At 33.9% G+C, this 20,442-nt stretch overlaps 1 protein-coding gene across 1 annotated transcript in view; it reads right to left on the minus strand.

Moving 5' to 3' along the window:
• Nucleotides 1-11,328: 11,328 nt before the first annotated feature.
• Nucleotides 11,329-20,442, minus strand: part of LOC108360439 (Ecdysone-induced protein 75B) — a 28,562-nt gene continuing 19,448 nt past the window's right edge. The window contains exons 3-4 of the mRNA XM_017612714.1: nucleotides 19,750-19,988; nucleotides 11,329-14,113 (exon numbers count right to left, since the gene is read on the minus strand). Coding sequence (XP_017468203.1) covers nucleotides 11,573-14,113; nucleotides 19,750-19,988 — 2,780 coding nt within the window. The 3' untranslated portion in view covers nucleotides 11,329-11,572. The remainder of the gene's footprint in view (nucleotides 14,114-19,749; nucleotides 19,989-20,442) is intronic.

Consider the following 20,442-nt stretch of genomic DNA (forward strand, 5'->3'; position numbering starts at 1 on the left):
CTGAATTTTTGCTGTTCATGCTGGATTTACAATACTATACGTCACTTTCTTCGGTATACATATGTAGTATATGTACATACATGTGTATTTTGGAAATACTTACTTTCTATTTTCATGCATATTTTGCGCAGTGTTTTTGAAATAATAATCACATTCAGATGTACATACGCTGGCAACTATGTTTGGTTACATTAAGGTTAAGTTGCCAAAACACGTACATACGTAAATGCCTGTACAGACGTACATATATACATATGTATGTATGTATGTATGTATATAACATCACATGCAAATTCATGTACATATGTACATACATACATATGTATGAAAAACATACAATTAAACAAATATGTATGTATGTTTAGATAGCGAAAAACTATCAAGAAGAGCATTCCTGCCTATGTACTTTTAAAAAAGTTTAAAAACAAGAGTGTACATACATACATATGTATACATATAACTCGCTAGTTATTATTAAAACCGATTATTAAAATCGATTGACGATCCAACTGTGTGCACAACAAAGTCTGGCACTGATGGCGGATTGAGAAAGTGAAAAGCAGGTCAGTGAACGAGTATCACTCCAACGAAACTAGCTTTCATTTTCAGTCTTAATTTCGTTTTCAAAGTTTTTACGTGTTTGTATATATGTACCTACATACATATGCACATATGTACATATGTATGTGTCTGCATAGGTAATATTTATGTTCACGAATGCGGTACATGCCTCCGTATCAAAAATCGGTTTATATTTTCTTTTATATTATGACTGCCAAAGTTAAAATTGTTTGGTTCCTCCACTTTCGCTTTGTTCCATATGTTGCTTTTATACTTAGGACCAGTTTTTGACTGCACGGCTGTGGTTTAAACTAAGATTAGCCAATCAAATGTCAGCCAGCTGTTCAAGATGAATGCAATTTGCGTGATCTAAATTTAAATTTGCACTGAAAGGCTGGCCCTTGATGTACTGGTAACTGCAGCTCCTTTTAATGCTGTATTCTTTTTATTCAAATGAGAGTTAGAGTTGTCTACTAACATCCAATAGAACCCAGTTCCGAACATAACAAAAACAGAAAGAAATTTAATATACCAAAATCTAACAGATTATAAAATTGCATACTCAAAAAATTTCTATAAATTTAGATAAAAAAGCTCAAAATTTTAATGAAAATTTGTTGAATTTTTATAAGCTTTATACAGATTTATATGGTTTTTGTTAAAACATGAACAATATTTTTATAAAAAAATAACTGAACTTTTTAACTTTAAAAATATTTAACAAACATTTCATATTATCTTATAAAGTTTTCTGGTTGCATAAATGGAAATAAATTTATAAGCTACAAGCAGACCCGGCCAACTTCGTCCCGCCCAAATTAAATTTTTTGTATTGAAACATTTTCACCAAGAGTCCACGTTCATGATTTTCAGTGACGCATTTATCTTCTAATATTACGGTTTGGTGATTGTCAGATGGAATATTTCCAGTGTCGTCTTAAATAACCTAGCAAAAGTGTAAATGCATACAAAGATACATAATAGTTTCAATGCGTTTGAAAGGCACCAGGCCCCCTTTTCAAATAGCCCCAATTTTCTCTAAGAGTATGGGATGGATTTCATATATCTCCACGCCATGTTCGAGTACTCGACCATGAACACTTCCGGAGATATGCAGTGTGAAAAATTCGGTTGCTATGGGAGGTGCCACGGCCCTTATTCCAATAGCCCCAATTTATCTTCATGACTATGCGATTTATCTTATAAATATATATCTTGTACATACCAAGTGAAAAATTCGGTTTGTATGGGAGGTGCCACGCCTCTTTTTCTAATAGCCCCAATTTTTTTTCATGACCATGTGATTGATTTCATGTATCTCCATACCAAGTTCCAGTGCTCTACTATGAACACTTCCAGAGATATGCAGTATTATATATTCGGTTTGTATACTTTTCCAATAACCGCAATTTTTCTCCATGAGTATGCGATTGTTTTGATATATTTCCATACCATGTTCGAATACTCTACCATGAACACTTCCAGAGATATGAAATATGAAAAAGTCGGTTTGTATGGGAGATGCCACGCCCCCTGTACCTAGCGGTATGAAATATACTTTACATCCGATTCTCATTCCTACTAAATATACACAAAAAATTTCATAAAAATCGGTGCAGCCGTTGAGGAGGAGTTCGATCACTAACACCGTAACACGAGATTTTTATATATTAGATTACATATGTACATGCTTTAAACTATGAAAAAATGGGTCCAGATCTTGGGGGTCAGTTGAAAACTCAGAGAATTTATTTAATTTGGCACCTAGTGTTGTCATATTAATTCAATTTTTAAGAAAAATAAGGAAAGGGCTCAAATAATGAAAAATGATTTTGACAAATACCTTTGTAAATGGTGCATTTCTAGCGATTGCGGGAATTTATCTTGGTAAATTTGAGATACCTGCCTCTCACTTCTTCTACGAATTAACAGAACCACTAAGTGAACGTTTTTATAAAGGTTTAATGTTCGTTTCGACCGATTCTTAGTAAAAAAATTTTCCACACCGTTTTTTTTTTATTTTTTCTCTTTTGTGAAATATATCTAGTAGTACCATATTTGTTTACCATATGACAATTTTTATATAGCGTATACATATATATTTTTTTATTGTTAATTGCCGAACCGTTGAACCGAAACTCCGGCCAAACAAATCACTTTGGCAAACCAATCCAAAGGTTCAAAAACGGTTCGAACCGCCAATTTTTTCACGTCCCTGCTTTTTAATATTGTTGTTATTGTAAGAACATACTTTGGTATTTTTCTCGTTTGGATTGTCACCTGGATTTTTTTTTTTTCGAAATACAACTCCAGCCTACGAGCAAGTTTTACGTGCGCATCCCTGTTCTACTTTAAGTTTGTGTTTTAAACGTGTGTCTCTAATTTTTTTAAAACTTGGTTAACGTACCTACGAAAAGTACAGTTTCGTATGTGCAAATACATTTACACATGTGTGTATGTATGTATCTACATTCAAATGAAGTCACGCACGAATATGTGGCACAATACCCCGCTTTCGAGGTTGGAGTTAATGTTTTTTATGTTATCTTATGAAAATATTTACGCATATACTCACTTACTGGAATGAATGTATATATAAAAATATGTACATACATATGTATATGTTTGCAATGGCGGTGCTTTTCTTGCATTTTCGTTTTCTTTGGACCAAACGAAAGTGAAGTGCCATGGTGAGAGCATCAGCTTCGTGTAATGGCAAAAACTTATTACAGTTGCAAGCCAATGAACTCGTGCACTATTCATGCAGTGAAAGTGATTTCAATTGCATTTCTTTTTTAGCTAAAGTTAAGGTATTCCTACATATACATAGACATACGTATGTATATATGTATATACTTTTATTGTACAAACATAAGCACATATGTATGTACATATGTATGTATTAACTTTTCTTTCCGTGGGTTGTTTGAAAACGTGGAATAAAGCTAAATTGGAAATCAGTATGTCGAATGAAATCATACTGTCCTAAAATAGGGAACTTTGTATATAGTACCACGAAACTACTGAAGAATTAATGTTTTATTAAACCTGGGTATATACTCCGGAATTATCAAATCAATTAAACTAGTATCGGCCCGTTGTCGAAATTCGACCACCTCCTCACTTTTTTACACAATTATTCATTTTGCTTGGGAAGTTATGTCCAGCAGCATCTGTTGATCGTCTAGGTCACTTATGTTGTTTGATGGAGTAATATCCATTCTGTTAAATAATTTGAAAATTCATAACATCAGTAGGGAGGAATAGATTTGTATTTGTATTTCGTTAGCGTATTAATATATAGATACTTATATACAACTATTATATTTATTTATATTTGTAGTGAAGCGGGCGACAAAGAACCTACCTTGGGAGCCATGCACGTATTAAGGTGGTTGAAAATATGTGGATGGGGAAGGAGTTTACGTGTCTGAAGTGACAGCCAAGCTGCACTCAAGACATTGGCCAGCCCTCTATCCAAGTTCTTCCAAACTAGTTCGGCAATGCAAGTATCGAATAAATTATGTTGGTAAACATAACGAGCTTGCTTTACTCTGGGTGCCAGTTCACCCGGGAGACATCTGACCATTTGGCCACAGTTGGCTTGGACCAGCAATCCTCGCAACCAGTTATAGCACTATCCACTTCGGAAATCGAAGCCACCATCAGAAACTGGGTGAATACTTCGCTCAGCAACGGCTGGGGGCATCGAGGGAATGCGGGTCGGCAAAACTCATGTTGCCATCAATCTCAGAAGTTCTATCTAATTTGTTGCTCTCATTGAGCAGATGAGACTACAGACAATTTCTAGAACTGCTGGCTGGTCACTTCAGGTGGCACAAACACCTGAATGTGATCAACGTAAATGACATCCATTTGCCCATCCTGCCTAGAAGAGGATGAGACAGTGGAACAATTTTGTGATTCTTGCTTACTTGGTTGTTTGTCATCGATTTTTCTAGATTCGGTCTTTTCTCTATTGCCAGTTTCTGAATTTAAAGTTTGGCGTAAAAGGCTATGCGGTTTTGTTGTTTCAAGTTTTGTGTGTTTAAAAATGTTTCATAAATATTTTTCGCATCACTTTAAAACTCGGAGCGATAAAAATAACAACTATTTTACAAATACTCTGCACGCAAATTCATTCGAGCATATGAGGACTTTATGGTAAAGAGAATGTAAATAAAGCTAGCGCTGGGAGTGCTCTTAAAGATATAACTCTTCAGAGCGAGAGAGTACTTTGATGGCTTTATGAGCTCTGTTCCTTACTGCACGTCTATACCTGCTCGCATATCGTAAGAGATATCTCATACCATTTATCGCATACCAAGCTATGGGTTTTGGCACTTTTTTCATATTTTCTTTGATGTGATGCGAGCTCCCATAGCAGGTATAGACGTGCAATTAGAACTTGCAAGCGTGTAATCACATAACTTTAATAGATCGAACACAAGAAAATATTTTATTTTTGCCACTCCGAATTTAGTTTTGGAACTCACTCGCGATGCAAATTTACATCGTTAGATCTAGTCTTCAAAATAGAAGAAAATAAGACATATTTCCTTTAGGTTTTTTAATTAATTTCAAATCGTTTACACATTTTTGTATTTGCCAGCAATAAACACTTTGGGCGTAAGCGTAAGCGTCACGCGAGTCCTCGCTGGGTAATCTCTTCCTAGGGACACGACTTCCGCTACGATACAATACAATGTCTACACTTTTTCCAAAAAATACCGATATTTCTTACCCGATAATTTTAAGACGATATTTTTTGGAATCGACTACCATAACCCTAAGTATCAACGTTTTAAATTTAGCTTCGTCCTTCTAAAAAACAGTTTATTCTGTCGAAAAGATTTTCTTACCTGAAAGCGGTTAGGGGCTATATAGTATAGACTAGTAAGGAAAACACAGTAATTTGTCATTTAATATATCTTTATTGTTTTTCAAAGTATTTTTCAACGTACCTTCAAAACATGTGTTTTTATACGCATCAACCGCTTATCCCGATGTCGAAAATCGCTGACCACGCAGTTTATTTTTGTTGCTCGGGTGCAAAGAGAAGCCGTTGGATACGAAATCATGGTGAAGAAGGATTGCGTTGTTTTTACTTATTTGGTTGAAAGCTTCTTATTCCATATTCCGTTTCTCTAACGGTACCGTTACAATAAAAACAGCTTTTGTAAAAGAAATGCTGACTATTTGTTTTGAAACACTTCGAGCGTGAGTAACTTTTGTGGGGCTAGGTTCACTCTGAAAATCCCAGATAGTCTACTGCTGCATAGATCCATGACTCGTCACTTGCGTAGAGATTATGGACGGCATTTGGCGTACCTCTATTGATTTTTTGCATCAATTCACACGATCTATTTTTAGTACTTAATTGCCAAATTATGCGGGATCCACAATTTGTTTTACGGCGATTGTTGTATACAACTCAACCCAACACCAATGTCACCTGAACATCACGGTATGCCTCATATCGGTCCTGCATTTTCAGTTGACGCACAACATCGATGTTTTCTGTAGCAGCAGCTAATTTTTGGCGACTTCCGCGAGGTTCGTCGGAGGTCTAATTACGATTTGAATTGAATTTATTAAATCCGAGACAAATAGTGGCCTTATAAAGGTGTTTCATTGCCAAAAGTGCAAAAAAGTTGATCGACAAACTCTTGTACAGATAATCCACGTTCAAAGTCGTTAACTCTATTTTATCGCTGGCATACAATTTTCAATTCACTGCAGGGTAAAAAATGCAAATAGTGTCCGTACGATGAAAAGTATGGAATAGACCAATATCCCAAACTGCCAAAAACGTGTATGGTAATTGCAGTGTTGCCAAGTCGCAAAAATTTACTTACATAATCATTTTTTAAAACATAACGTTATTGCTAAGCTTATCTTTGAAATTCCAATAGCAAGCTCATGTTCGAAGTGAAATCCTTTTTACGTTGTTTCGGCAAGAATATCATTGTCTGAATTCTGTATTCGCATTATGCTCACGGAAACCTTTCACACTTTGTAAGCATACTTCCATTTGTAATATAAATATGTACTTACATACATACAAGTACCAGTATGCCTCTTTTAGTCCGGATGCCAGTTTTTATAACCCCCTCATTCGCTTTCTTAGGAAACGGACAACTCAAAAACACTTGGAGTTTACTGAGAGCATTCAAGACCTGGTTTTTAAGTGTCGACCTTAGAGATTTAGTTCTGCAGTGCGGACTTCTTGTGAAAAATCCCACGTTAGAGAAGCAAAGTATCCGAAATGTTTTACAAATAATGGGGTTTATAATGTTTCTATTAAAAAAAAAATATATATATAACTGCTTGGACTTTTTTATGCAATTTTATTGGTTTATTATGTTCTTACAACAAAAAGTTGTTCTTATCTTATAATTCACAATTTTTAAATCATGTTCACAATAAATATGTATGTTAAGAAATAAGACTGATCTTTGCTTGTCAGCCCGACACAAAACTCCATTTATATGTGTGCAAATATATTTATACCATTCACTGGAGATACAAATGGTACTAATGGTATCCAATTCGTGGGTTATAATAACCATTGTCTTTTAAGAATTCAAGTTTGCTTGCATCAAATATTAAATTTTTAACTTTAATCTAATAAAATTTACTCAGATAATATGTTTTGTTGTTTAAATATTTCGATTTCAATTCTTTGTTACGAAAATATATGAATTCGTCTTAATAGATAAATAATGCTGTGTTTAAAATTTAATTTTTTCATAATTTTAACCTTTGTCATGCGATATCTACAAGAATAAGTTTTCACAAGTTCTTCTCAATCGTACAATTTTGGCAGGCCATACATTACACAAACATTAAGTTTTTATTCTTATCGGTAATTTATAAATAGGTATTTATATATGTATGTATAGGCATATTTACATTTAATAATATACGTATGTATGGATGCAATGATTTTATATCGTGTTTTAAAAGATTTTATATACAGGTGTCTACATGCCTTACCTTATCTTTTTTTATGCATACATACATATGTATGTATATCTGTGAATGCATCATTCATTCAAACGAGATTTCGTTATATTCTTTAAAATCGTGGAATTTACAAGGTCCTTTATCAAGAGATTTTAAAAATTTAAGATCCATTCCAACATTTCCAAATCCGTAGCAGTCATAGATGCCGGCTTAACAATCCGATCCGTTTTGCAAGAACTTTAAACTCTAATGACTTTCAATCAATTTTGGACCTTATTTCTTATTAAACTAACACTTACTTATATTTGCAAATATGTACTCTCATCTACATAAGTATGTATCAATCAATGGTAAATGTGTGTTAATTGTGATTTATAATTTTTACAAATTAAACATTATCCGAGGACTTTATACCTTCAATGTTTAATAAATAATATAAATACATGCAGAGTATTGGCCCTTAAAAATTGGAATCTTTCAAGCCTAGCCTAGCCTAGCTTCGTTCAATGCGTGTTTATCTTGGTAAACATATGTACGTACAAATGTACATACAAATACGTATGATCTGTCATAATAAGTACTACATGCTTGAATGAATGTTTGTGTAATAAGATGAAAGTAAATACTTACTTACATATGTATTTATGTACATACATACATACATAATTATATCTGTAATGCTAGATAAACTTAGTATATGCAGTTTTATTTGAATCGAACCTGCCTAACGAAATTATACTTTTACTTATTTGGAAATTTATAGCCTTTATGGGAGTAGTGTCGCCTTTGAAATTAGAAACACATTTAGGATATCAAATATTTTTAAAGGAATGTATGCCAAAATAAATTTCGCAAATAGCAAATCTATTTATTTTCCATGAAGGGTTTGTATTAGACGGAACTCGTAGTAATTTTAAATTCTCTTCGATTGTGTCCCGCCATATTTCTAAGCGACTGGATGTTTGTAATTGGTATAACAAAATATACCCCAAACTTAAATACTAATACTAAGGGATTTAAGAAAAATGTGTTGATCTGTAATTTGTTCGCCACATTTACTTATTTATTTATTGTATGCCCTATTTTGGAGTAATTATATATTTAAGAGCAGTAATATTAAGATTGTTGCGATTTTCAAGGAGTAATTAAGCCAATAGAAATCTAGTCAAATTTCATTACAAGAACCCCGTGGTCGTTAATTGTAATTATTTTTCATCTTTGGTTATCTGTTGAAACTAAATACTACGTTATTTTTATTTCGCTATCAATAAATATAATAAATATATTGATGTGTAATCATAGAAACGTATCAATCCATTTAAAGCTTTCAACACATAATTAATACCCTTTACTAAAATGAAGGCAGCATTTAATTAAAAAAAAAAAAAAAAAACAAAAACACAAAAAAAACAAAGATCTCGAATATCAGAAATCAACATAATCATGCATATCAATGTATCAGAATAAAGAGAAATCAACATTACATATTAAGCTTCAACTCAAATAAATTAAACACAACGATTTAAATATATTTGTTTTTTATTTATGTATATTTGAAAAAGTTTTGTTTGTTTTATACCTACTACAAATATAGTATGTACTAATTACAATAATTATAATAGTAATTTCATATTTTCGTCTTAAAATCTTAATGAAATGAAAGAACCTTAGCTGATATTATATAATTTAATCAAATACATCTTCGGTCAATACATCCAGAAATTGTAGACACATACACACAAAAAATTATATTAAGGGATTTTCACTACTTCAACAGATACATAGATTAAGTATGTACAAAATAAAATATTTACATAAATCAAAAAGAGTTTTCTTAAATTAGAAACAATTAAGAAAACAATAATAATTATAGTCATCGCAAAAAATATTAACATATTAAAAGTTTTATCACGCGAACAGATAAATAGTGAATTTATTTAATAAAGATAAAACAAACCAACGAACAATAAAACGATTTCATCAAAAAATAATGGTCTTTCAAGTAAAACTGCCTACCAAAGCTAAATTTATAATTTTCTGTACACAAAATAGGGAGAATTAAACATTAATCAACTTTTCCTTAAAAAAAAAAACTCGCAGAGTTTTTAATATCAAACAATTATTTCAACCGGAATAACATTTCTTTTCGGAAATCGTAAAATAAGTTATGTAAATAATTTTAGTATCCTTTTCTTCCTTCTATTGCCAAATATTTTAAATCTGCTTGAATTCGAAGTTAATTCTAAATTCTTCTTTTGCCCAAAAATGAATACATGCACTTGCGCGTACATAGTATGACGAGCTCATAAAACAAAAAAAAAAACATTACGAATATCATAAGTAAGAGCAAAAACGAAATATTTACCAACGCTACCGTTTGCTTTATTTTACTCTTACTTGTGTAGTATTCGTGGTTTTTGTTCTGAGCTTGGCATAAATACCTACATATATATGTAAGCATGTACGTATGTACACGTCAAGCTGATCTATAACTTTTTAGGGCCGTTTTCTAATGTAAACTGTAACTTTAAAGCTCACTTTCTTTTTAAAGGTTGCATTAAAATTTATGATTGTGCCTAAGGCAAAGCATTTTATTATCGGTTTAAATGGGTTTCCAACCAAGAAACATACATACGTCAAAATCGATAATAGAAATGCTTTACTTTAGATATAGATTTACTTTTTAACCAACCTTTAAATATAAAGTGAGTTTTAAAGTTAAAGGTTACTTCGGAAAATGGCGACCCGTTTAGCCTGTTATGATGTTATTTTGATTTTGTTTTCAGATCATTGCCTTATTCTTGAGGATTATTCACACTACGATGATGTTTTGACATTCTGTAATAAGCACACATATGTATGTATCTATGTATATGCACAATATAAACATAAAATGGCATACCAGTGCACTTATGTACATATGTATGTATATACAAGTAATATGCTATCGTTGTGCCAATGATCCTTAAAATATTTCATTGTCATACATTTAAAATTATATGCCTCCAATCTACAGATAGATAAGCTTTAAAAGGAATTGCAGCATAATCTTTGTTTCCTATGTTATTAGGGATATTATTTTTTAATCTATATTGCATGCATTTTGTACAGTTTTTGTGTGCTTTAAAAATACATTAGGTATTTGATGGGATTTCGATTAATCATTAGCAATAATAATAATATCAATGCCAACTGCAATCCTCTCCAAAATGTATACATATACTCGCATGTGTTTGCATATAAATTTATTTTACATACATTTCTTATTGAAATTGTTGTAATTGGTATCGAACGTCTTCTTGGTCCTCCTCATTCAAAACTTATACTTTGTTTTTATTTGTTTTAATACGTAAGTTACATAGATTAATATCCTAACAGTAATTTATATGTATTAATTTTAAGTGTATTAAGGAAAATATATATGCTTAACTGATTTTTATGTTGTTCCACAAGTCGTGTTCTCATTCACGTCAAACTTCGTGTAACACCGCCCCATTGAATCATTATTACTTTATAATATTTCTTTCTTTTTTTCATAGTTTTATGAATATTCAGTCTCGCTCTTTTTGTTATAGTGAAAACTTCACCTAATTTTATTACTTTTGCATATGCGCACACATGCGCTTTTATGTAATACATAATGCTCCTACATACATACGTACATACTTTGATATTCATTTGTATCAGAGTTGATACTACATAGTATAATCCGAGTCTTTAATTTTCCGACTCACTTTTTCCTGCCATTAATCTCAACGAAATATTTTATGCNATTTTATTACTTTTGCATATGCGCACACATGCGCTTTTATGTAATACATAGTGCTCCTACATACATACGTACATACTTGGATATTCATTTGTATCAGAGTTGATACTACATAGTATAATCCGAGTCTTTAATTTTCCGACTCACTTTTTCCTGCCATTAATCTCATCGAATATTTTATGTACGCACGAAAACGCTTCATTGAATTCTTCACATTAAAAACTTACATACATACATAGTTATTAAACTTATTCGTTAACTCATATTTTAAGCTTACGCTTCTAGCATGACTTTGTGGACCTGCAGTTGTTGCGTACTATTGGTCACATTTTGAGTGGCTTCGGCGTTAGTCGGTGTTACAGTGACATCAGCAGATACTGCAGAATATCTTTGTGCTGCTGTTGCAGCCGCAACCAATGCCTGCAATTTAGTTGGCGGCGGTGTTGGCGACTTTTTCGACAGATTCAGTGGTTGTTGTGAGTCGGCTATATCAACTTGTAACTCCAGTAGGCGTGGAGGGGAGTGAACTGCTGACGGCGATGGTCGCGAAGGAGATATTGAAGTAGAGGTGGAGTGTGGAGATTGGAAATATTGGCATCCATTTGATGAGGATGATGATGCTGAGCCATTGCCGCTTGGCGAAACAGACTGCTGGCGATGGCTGATACTCGTTGTAGTTATAACAGAATGGCCGTGCCACCTTGTAGCGGTTGGGCCTACTGTGTTTGGGGGTGGTGGTGAGGGCAATGCAATTGTAGTGGTTGAGGGCGAAGCACAATTAGTGCTTGAACAAGCAGGAGAACTGCTCGAGGATGGTGAAACGCTCGAGTTATAGTGGTAGGAATTCTGATTTAAAGGTGATAAATGCTGCATTGGTGCTGGACTACGGCTACCGGGGTGTGTTGGCGTGTTCGGAATCAGAGCTCCTGATGACGATCCTGGATCACGCATAATGTAATTCTGAATTATATCAGATCTCTTAATTTGTTCGGGAGTCATTCGTGGTTCAGCCATCAAAGATTTAGCCAACACTGAATGAGTGCTCGACAACGTAGATTGTTGTGGTGTCTGAACGGCGCCGTTGTTATTTTGGTTGTCATTACCGTTGTTGCAAACATTGGTAGTCGCTTGACGTGTTAAATGTATATGCAACTGACTTTGCTGATGACAACTTCCTGCATTTTCTGATGGGATATGAGGAAGCGGGGATGATGCTGGTGGTGCAGTCGCTTTAGAAACAACAACCGAATTCGGAGCATTACTCGGGGTTTGAGCAGATGGAGGTGAGATTGCTTGCAAGCTTTGCACCGAAATATTAGTTTGCATACTTGGTGTGTTGGTTTTACCGACGCTATTAGAGCCATTGGATGTAGAACTAGGATCTGCGTCTGCCGTTTCGAATTCGCGATGTCGCAGTGCTCGAAATTTTTTATGTGGTTTATACGCTTCATCCATTAGTGAGTTGGTATCGTAGAGAGGAGGCGCTTGCAGTACTCGTTTCAACACGGGCATATCGTCCACAATTTGTCTTTTTAGCGCATTTGGCGTATTAGCTGGGCCAGCTAATGAAGAGGTGGACGTCGGATTGATAGGTTGAGGCGAACGTATGGGTGAAACAGATATTGTAACTTGACTTGTACTTGCTGTTGCAGTTTCTGTGCAGTCAAGGGCGTCGTCAACACTAGAACGCGGACTGGAACATGAAGAACTTCCGCCAGAGCTTACTGCTTTGATGCCGCAATCGTTCTTTTCATTACCCGACTCGATACCTGAGTCGGTGGGCGAGTCTAATTTTCGGTATCTATTTGTAGTACCAGAAGTTAGGTGATGATGCAAATGCTGGTGGGAATGCGAGCGAACAATTGGAGTGATAGTCAACCCATTCTGGGTTAGATGTGCATGTGAACCGACAATGTCCATTTCGGCGGTAGAATCACCAGACGAACCGGAGTTGGCTCTGTTGCGCAATGGACACGAACCTGATAATGATGCGGCCAACAATGGTGCTGACGAAGCTAATGCAGATGTTTGTGGTCCTTGTTGATTAGAGTGATGGTGGGATGTTGACGTGCTTGTTGAGGTGGTGTATTCTAAGTCTGCCGACTCGGTACTTGACACGGAACCTAGAGGACTCTTTGCCTCAGCATCCATACGTGGATCGTCCCAGTTAATAATAGGACTCTTTACATTCGCTGGCTGTTCATCGTCCATTGTCCACATCTGCTGGCGTAATAGTTCTTTATGTTCCGTACGAAATACAACTAGTTTCTCAGTATGAAGAGTGCTTAATGTTCGCAAATCAGGCATTGTATCTAACAATTTTGCCATGAAATCTGGTTGATCAGCGCGGTTCTGGCTTATGACTTTTTGCAAGCAACCCTTCAATCGGCTATACATCTTTTCGATCAATTCAATGTTGCGTAGTCCAGGTCGATCGGGCGTTATCAAAACTATTGCACAAAACAGCCCGATTTCCGCATCTGACAAATTCATAGAATTCATGCGTTCGGCAAAATTGAATGTTGAATCCACCAAAAATCGGGCATTAGCACCGTTCTGTATTGCATCGCGACGCATTACCTGCCCATTCAAGCAAATTATACTATTGATAGAAGAATCAAACATGCAAATCAAACGCACAAAAAGTGCATCGAAAAGACCGGCTTTGAGCAAAGTGAATTTATCATCCTGGGTGAGGAGTTGAAAACCTGGTATCATACCGGCGAAGTCGATAACGCCACGTATTACATGAGCAAAGCGCTGAGAAAACTCTTGCTCTGACTGCAACTCTGGAGCGGGATTCAGCGGGCAAGCCTATAAAAGTAAAAGAGAATATTTATTAAAATTATGAATCGCGAAATATTCCAATATCAGAAGAAGTACTCGTATACATTAGAAAAATCCGTAAACGAAAAAAGCTTTGTTAATCATATTTCTTAGTACATGTATGTATGTGTATATGTAGGTACATATGTATGTATGTGTTTGCATTTAACTTTCATATCTACAATGTTAAGGTCCCAGTGAAGGTCATATTTTTCACAAAGGTTGTGATATTCACCGTTAACAAAATATTGGAATCGATAACTACAAAGAAACGCCAGTGTATTTTAGCACATGCGCCGGCTTTACATATCTGTGTAGGTTTAATTGTATACATATATGTATGTATGTATGTACTTTTGTATTCCAACATGAGAACAATTTTTAAGAGCTTTTGCTTGTTGCTTTAGAAAAGAGAAGTCAAAGCTTATATTTCCTAGTAAACTAAATCTATGAAATGGCGCAAAAAAGTATGAGATCCATAGTGGGGTACATACATATATATATATACATATGTATATATAGGCTTATCTATGTACGAATGTATGCATAAAGTAAAGAGCATAGAGAAAACTTATTTGGCTTTTACAACTAAGAATGAAAACAAAGCGAAGCTCGCTGGTTGCGCGTGTGTNATGAAATGGCGCAAAAAAGTATGAGATCCATAGTGGGGTACATACATATACATATATACATATGTATATATAGGCTTATCTATGTACGAATGTATGCATAAAGTAAAGAGCATAGAGAAAACTTATTTGACTTTTACAACTAAGAATGAAAACAAAGCGAAGCTCGCTGGTTGCGCGTGTGTGCCTATAATTAAGTTTCGCGTGTGCGTGATGCTTTATTCTGATATTCTAGTCAAGGTCGACGAACTAGAGTTCAAGGTTTTACCTTCACGAGGGGACTGCGAGAATCTACTGCGTATGTACATACATACATATATACATACATACAAAGGTACACACTGTACCTCAATCAGTGCAAGAAAGCCGCGTATACTTACTTACGTACATACATATGAATATACATACATAGAATAAAGGGAGTAGGAGAATAAATAAACTTGCTACAGATGATTTGATTTTTTTTAAATAATATTTAATGTCTAACGTAAATAAGTAAATCTTTAAATAAATTTATTTAATTGAAAAAGTATGTAATAAGCAGAATTTGTTTTTAGAAGCAACATAAATATCTATGCATGCATACATGTGCGNTTTACCTTCACGAGGGGACTGCGAGAATCTACTGCGTATGTACATACATATATGTACATATACATACATACAAAGGTACACACTGTACCTCAATCAGTGCAAGAAAGCCGCGTATACTTACTTACGTACATACATAGAATAAAGGGAGTAGGAGAATAAATAAACTTGCTACAGATGATTTGATTTTTTTTTTAATAATATTTAATGTCTAACGTAAATAAGTAAATCTTTAAATAAATTTATTTAATTGAAAAAGTATGTCATAAGCAGAATTTGTTTTTTAGAAGCAACATAAATATCTATGCATGCATACATGTGCCCCGCTTTATTTGGAACAGAAACCTAGGCACTCAAACGGAAACATGAAAATTGATCTTGAACTTGAACTTTATTTAGTTAGGTAGATTGTTGTTATCGCAAAAATTCAAAGCTTCACCAAACATATTTAGTATTTCACAGCACTTAAAATATACTATTTGTGGTATACATATACATATGTATGTATGTATGTATGTATGTAGGGACATAAATGTTCTTAGTAAAATAAATATTTGTGAGTCTATGTTCGTGTACACAGAAACAACCTATGCGCATTCATTTATTCGTGTATGTCAATGCCAATGCCAGCGTTCATCGCATCATTATCAAACTTAACTTTATGGATTCAATGGCGAAGCCAAGCACATCCGAACGAAGCTAATCGTAGAATCGAATGGGCTATTGTGAAAACTAGTTAGTTCTTTACGCATACTAATTGTACATACATACATACATATACCTAGTATATATATATACATAGGTGTTTTCTATCAAATTTTTGAATTTACTCAGAAAATTTGTCAAGAATGATTAGCAGCAAAAGGTTTCTAGTATTTTAAAAGGTGCATACAGATGNACTAGTTAGTTCTTTACGCATACTAATTGTACATACATACATACATATACATAGTATATATATATACATAGGTGTTTTCTATCAAATTTTTTAATTTACTCAGAAAATTTGTCAAGAATGATTAGCAGCAAAAGGTTTCTAGTATTTTAAAAGGTGCATACAGATGTATGTATGTACATACATATATAATCCCTAATTCCACAGAACGTTTTTATTTACACGTGTACATGCATACATACATACATACTTATTTGCAAGCCTTCTGCTTATAATAAATTGCGCAAACGAAAAAGAAAATAGCCGAAATACAAGTCGCTAAAATATAGCTAAACGTTCATATGTAGTTTGTATGTAGTATAAAAAGTTCGCCATGCACCCCTAAAAGCTTAGACTGAACTTAACTACTAGTCTAGACTAAACTTAACTTAATTTAACTTACCGTAACAAATCATCAATGATAACTCAACACGTCTATTTAAGTCTGAAGCGGAAATATTTTGTTTTTGAGAAATGCAAAAACGAAAATCTGGCAAGCCTTATTCTCTCACTGCTCTCGATTATCACAAGGCCGCAAAAGCCTACAGTTTCTTAAGTTTCTTACGGTAAGTTAAGTTTTAACTAACCGCCAAGACAGTCTCTCATATAACAGGTTGGTNTTCTTAAGTTTCTTACGGTAAGTTAAGTTTTAACTAACCGCCAACACAGTCTCTCATCTACGAGGTTGGCCAAAATATTAAATTAAATTAAGTTACGAAAATTAAGTATAGACTAACTGAGCTTAACTTTAAGTCTAAAGCAGAACTTTTACACTTGCTTATGAAGTTCTGCCAGCGCTGCCCATGACGAACTTAGTGGCCGCCTTTTTACATTTTTCGTCATTTCTTTGGGTCCACATTGGTGCCGCGAGAAAACAAATATTTGTGTTCGAAAATTCATTGTCCCGAAATACCCAGTTCTAGTATTTATCCACCACCCACCAGATCTCAGTTCTTGTTATACTAAAGCTCACCATAAACCATTTAACCTTTGCTAAGGAAGTACCTATTAAGATTATTCCAGTAGACCTATTTTAAAAGCAAATTTTATTGCCAAATGCCGGTGTATCCGAAAAATGTAAATTGCGTTGCAAAAATATTTTGGACTCGGGGGGGCTTGTTAGGTGGTACGGTCTAATGTACATACATATTTAAGTGCACATCTTTATGTTTATAAGAATTGTATGTATTGTATTATTATTAGCAAGCAGACATACTAACGCCTGAACGACAGACACACCAAAATGGAATGACGATGGTCGCGACAAAGGGGACGCAGATGAATTGCAAAAATACTGAGCTGCGAATAATTTCCTCGTATTTTACAAGGTCATGTGCGCCAAGCTTTTATTCTGTTTCGGTTTTTTTTTCGAATCGGTATATATTTCAGTATTTGCGCGCGTGTATTAATTTTTAGGTGTAGTTGTTTTGTGTTTTTGCATACTGCTGATTTGTTCGTGTTGATGTCATTATGACGTCTGTCGTCTGGAGCAAACGCGCATTTATTTGCGTTGATATGGAAATGACAAATTTTGTAATGGATTATTAGTTAATAGTAAGTCAACTAAGTTGCCAGCCTATGTACATATGTATGTATGTATGTATAATGGCATGTGGTGCAAGCAAGAGTATGAGAACAACGCTTATAAGATAATTCCTATGCGTACGTGTACGTATGATTGTACATACCTACTTAGTCCTATTTAGTATGTATCTATGAATGTAGTATGTACAGGCATACTCTAAATTTGCTTTCAGTGTATCTACATATGTACATACATATGTATGTATGTATTTCGCCTGAGTAAGAGAGCTGGCATTTGATTTCATTTAATGTGATTTTTGCAAAAGCTTTTTCAAAACAATATTTCTCTGTGTTTATTTATTTTTTCTCATCGGCGCTTGTTTTTTATTCTATTCTCGTCGAGAGTCAAATTCAAGGTTAAAAAACCTTGCCACAAGGTTATTTCTGCGCTCTTATTCTACCTTCTAGACATGTGCGGTCTTTTTTGTTATTGTTATATTATTGCTGTTATGACGATATGTCATGTTGTTGTTTAATTTTATTATATTTGCTGACTTTGTTGAATGCTTTGTTGTATAAATTTGAATGATGAATATTTGGTAGACCTTTTTATCTCTTTCTGTGTATATATTGTTTGTTTAGCTTCTTTTATTGGTACATACATATATATTTGGAATAAACAGACAATTTTCTTGCCGAATTTTTAATCGACAGAACTTTGCAAAAAAATATTACGAACTGTGTTTAATACAAATATGCTCATGCGTATGTACATACATACTTAGATACGAAAAGAAATAACTATGGGTTTTTTTAAGCCTTTTAAGTCTAATTAATAAAATAAAAAAATAAAAGTAGAAAATTATTTTTGTTTTTATTAGGTTATATATTCAATTAAAATATAACAACTGTGTTGGACTGTTATCAAACTAGGATCTACCGAATGGTAGATCGCTGTTCAATATATGTATATACACTTGTGGTCATCTGATTAAGTCAAGTGACACTTTGACTAGGTTTGGCTATTTTTCTTTTGTTTATTTATTGTTTATATATTTTTTTTTATAAAAGTTTGGCACTTTACCTTACCTGCGCCGTATAAATTCACATTTCAAACTTCGTACAAAAATTATGAAAATTCAACGAACTTTAACAATTGCACCCAAAACTTTTAAACTTTTTATTTAGAATATTTAGGGTATGCAGTTTTGTAGCCCATTAAATTTTAGTAGGTTAAAGTGAAAATTTAAGGACGCTAGAAATTCGCGTTGATTTTTAATAATTTGTTTTGCTGATGGTGCTAGGCGTTTTCTCCCATATAAACGAAATTGTCGAGCATATTTTATTTTGAAGAATATGCACAACACCGTCAGCCAAAAAATTATCACAAATCAACGCGATTTTCTAGCGTCTTGAAACTTGCACTTTAACCTACTGCATACCCAAAATTTTTCTAAAAATTCTAAACGAAAAGTTCAAAATGTTTGGGTGCAAATATTAAAGGCTTTTACACCTACACTTATTCCTGTAACAAAGCACGCCAGTCATTTCTAATATATAGCTACATACATATAATAGTATGAATTACTAACCATGCAAGATTAAAAATAAATTCTTTACAGCTTTTCATTTTAATTAATCGATAGAGATTTTTTTTAGCTGATTTTTTAGTGAGCGCAATTTATTAGTCAAGAGTCGAAACTAAATCCTCTTTTTTTAACGAAAAAAAAAAAAATAAAATTATGAAATTTTCTTCGGAGGGTCTACCTGTTTTATACATACATTCATTTAGGAACTTTTCATAGCAATATTTTAATTTTTATAAGTCATCTGTTTACACCCGGGTAAGCTAATTTTATGAAATAATGAAAACTACTGTTAAAACTAACTAAAAAGCGTTAAGAATACTATATTATTTATTTAAATGAATACATATTAACACTTACCAGTAGCGTTGGCATTGAATAAGAGGGACACTCTCTCGCCCTTTGTCTCATGGCAGCAACTTTTTCTTTTGTAAACTCGCAAGTTTCCAGATGAGCGCGTAGGACAGCAGCTATCAGTCGTGGTTGATCATCCAGCTCCCCTGCAAGAGCGCGTTGTTGGCCACGATTTTGTGTGCTTTGCTGCATGGCAGCTAATATTCGCGCTTTCTCACGCTTTGGTACTCGACCGAATCGGACCGCTGCAAGCAAAAGAAATCGGGTTTTTAGTGTGACAGACATATTACTACTATTAAATAAACAAAAATCCTAAATATACAAATGTACTTATATATATGTATATGTATATATCGTCGTTCGAAGTACAAAACCGCGTATCGTCGTTCTGCCAAACTGGGTAACTAACTTTTTTTGCAAAAATTGGATTTGCTCACCCGAGCTCTTGGCTCAAGCCTTTACCATTCGTCCTTAAATATACTAGCCAGAAATGCGATTGCTCTATAAAAAACCGAACCATTTTGAAATAGTGTTTTTACTCTCTAAAAAATAATTTCTCCAACTTCACATACGCGGTTTTGCATTATATTGATAAGCGGTTTTATACTTTAAACGACGATATGTGCATGCATAAGTTATGCCCAATGCTTATTGTGCCTACTTTATTCACTCCCCTACTGCACCACGGAGTGTGAAACC

The sequence above is a fragment of the Rhagoletis zephyria genome, unplaced genomic scaffold (genome assembly GCF_001687245.7).
Source record: "Rhagoletis zephyria isolate East Lansing unplaced genomic scaffold, Rhagoletis_zephyria_1.1 Rzeph_scaffold_00573, whole genome shotgun sequence".
Classification (NCBI taxonomy): Eukaryota; Metazoa; Arthropoda; class Insecta; order Diptera; family Tephritidae; genus Rhagoletis; species Rhagoletis zephyria.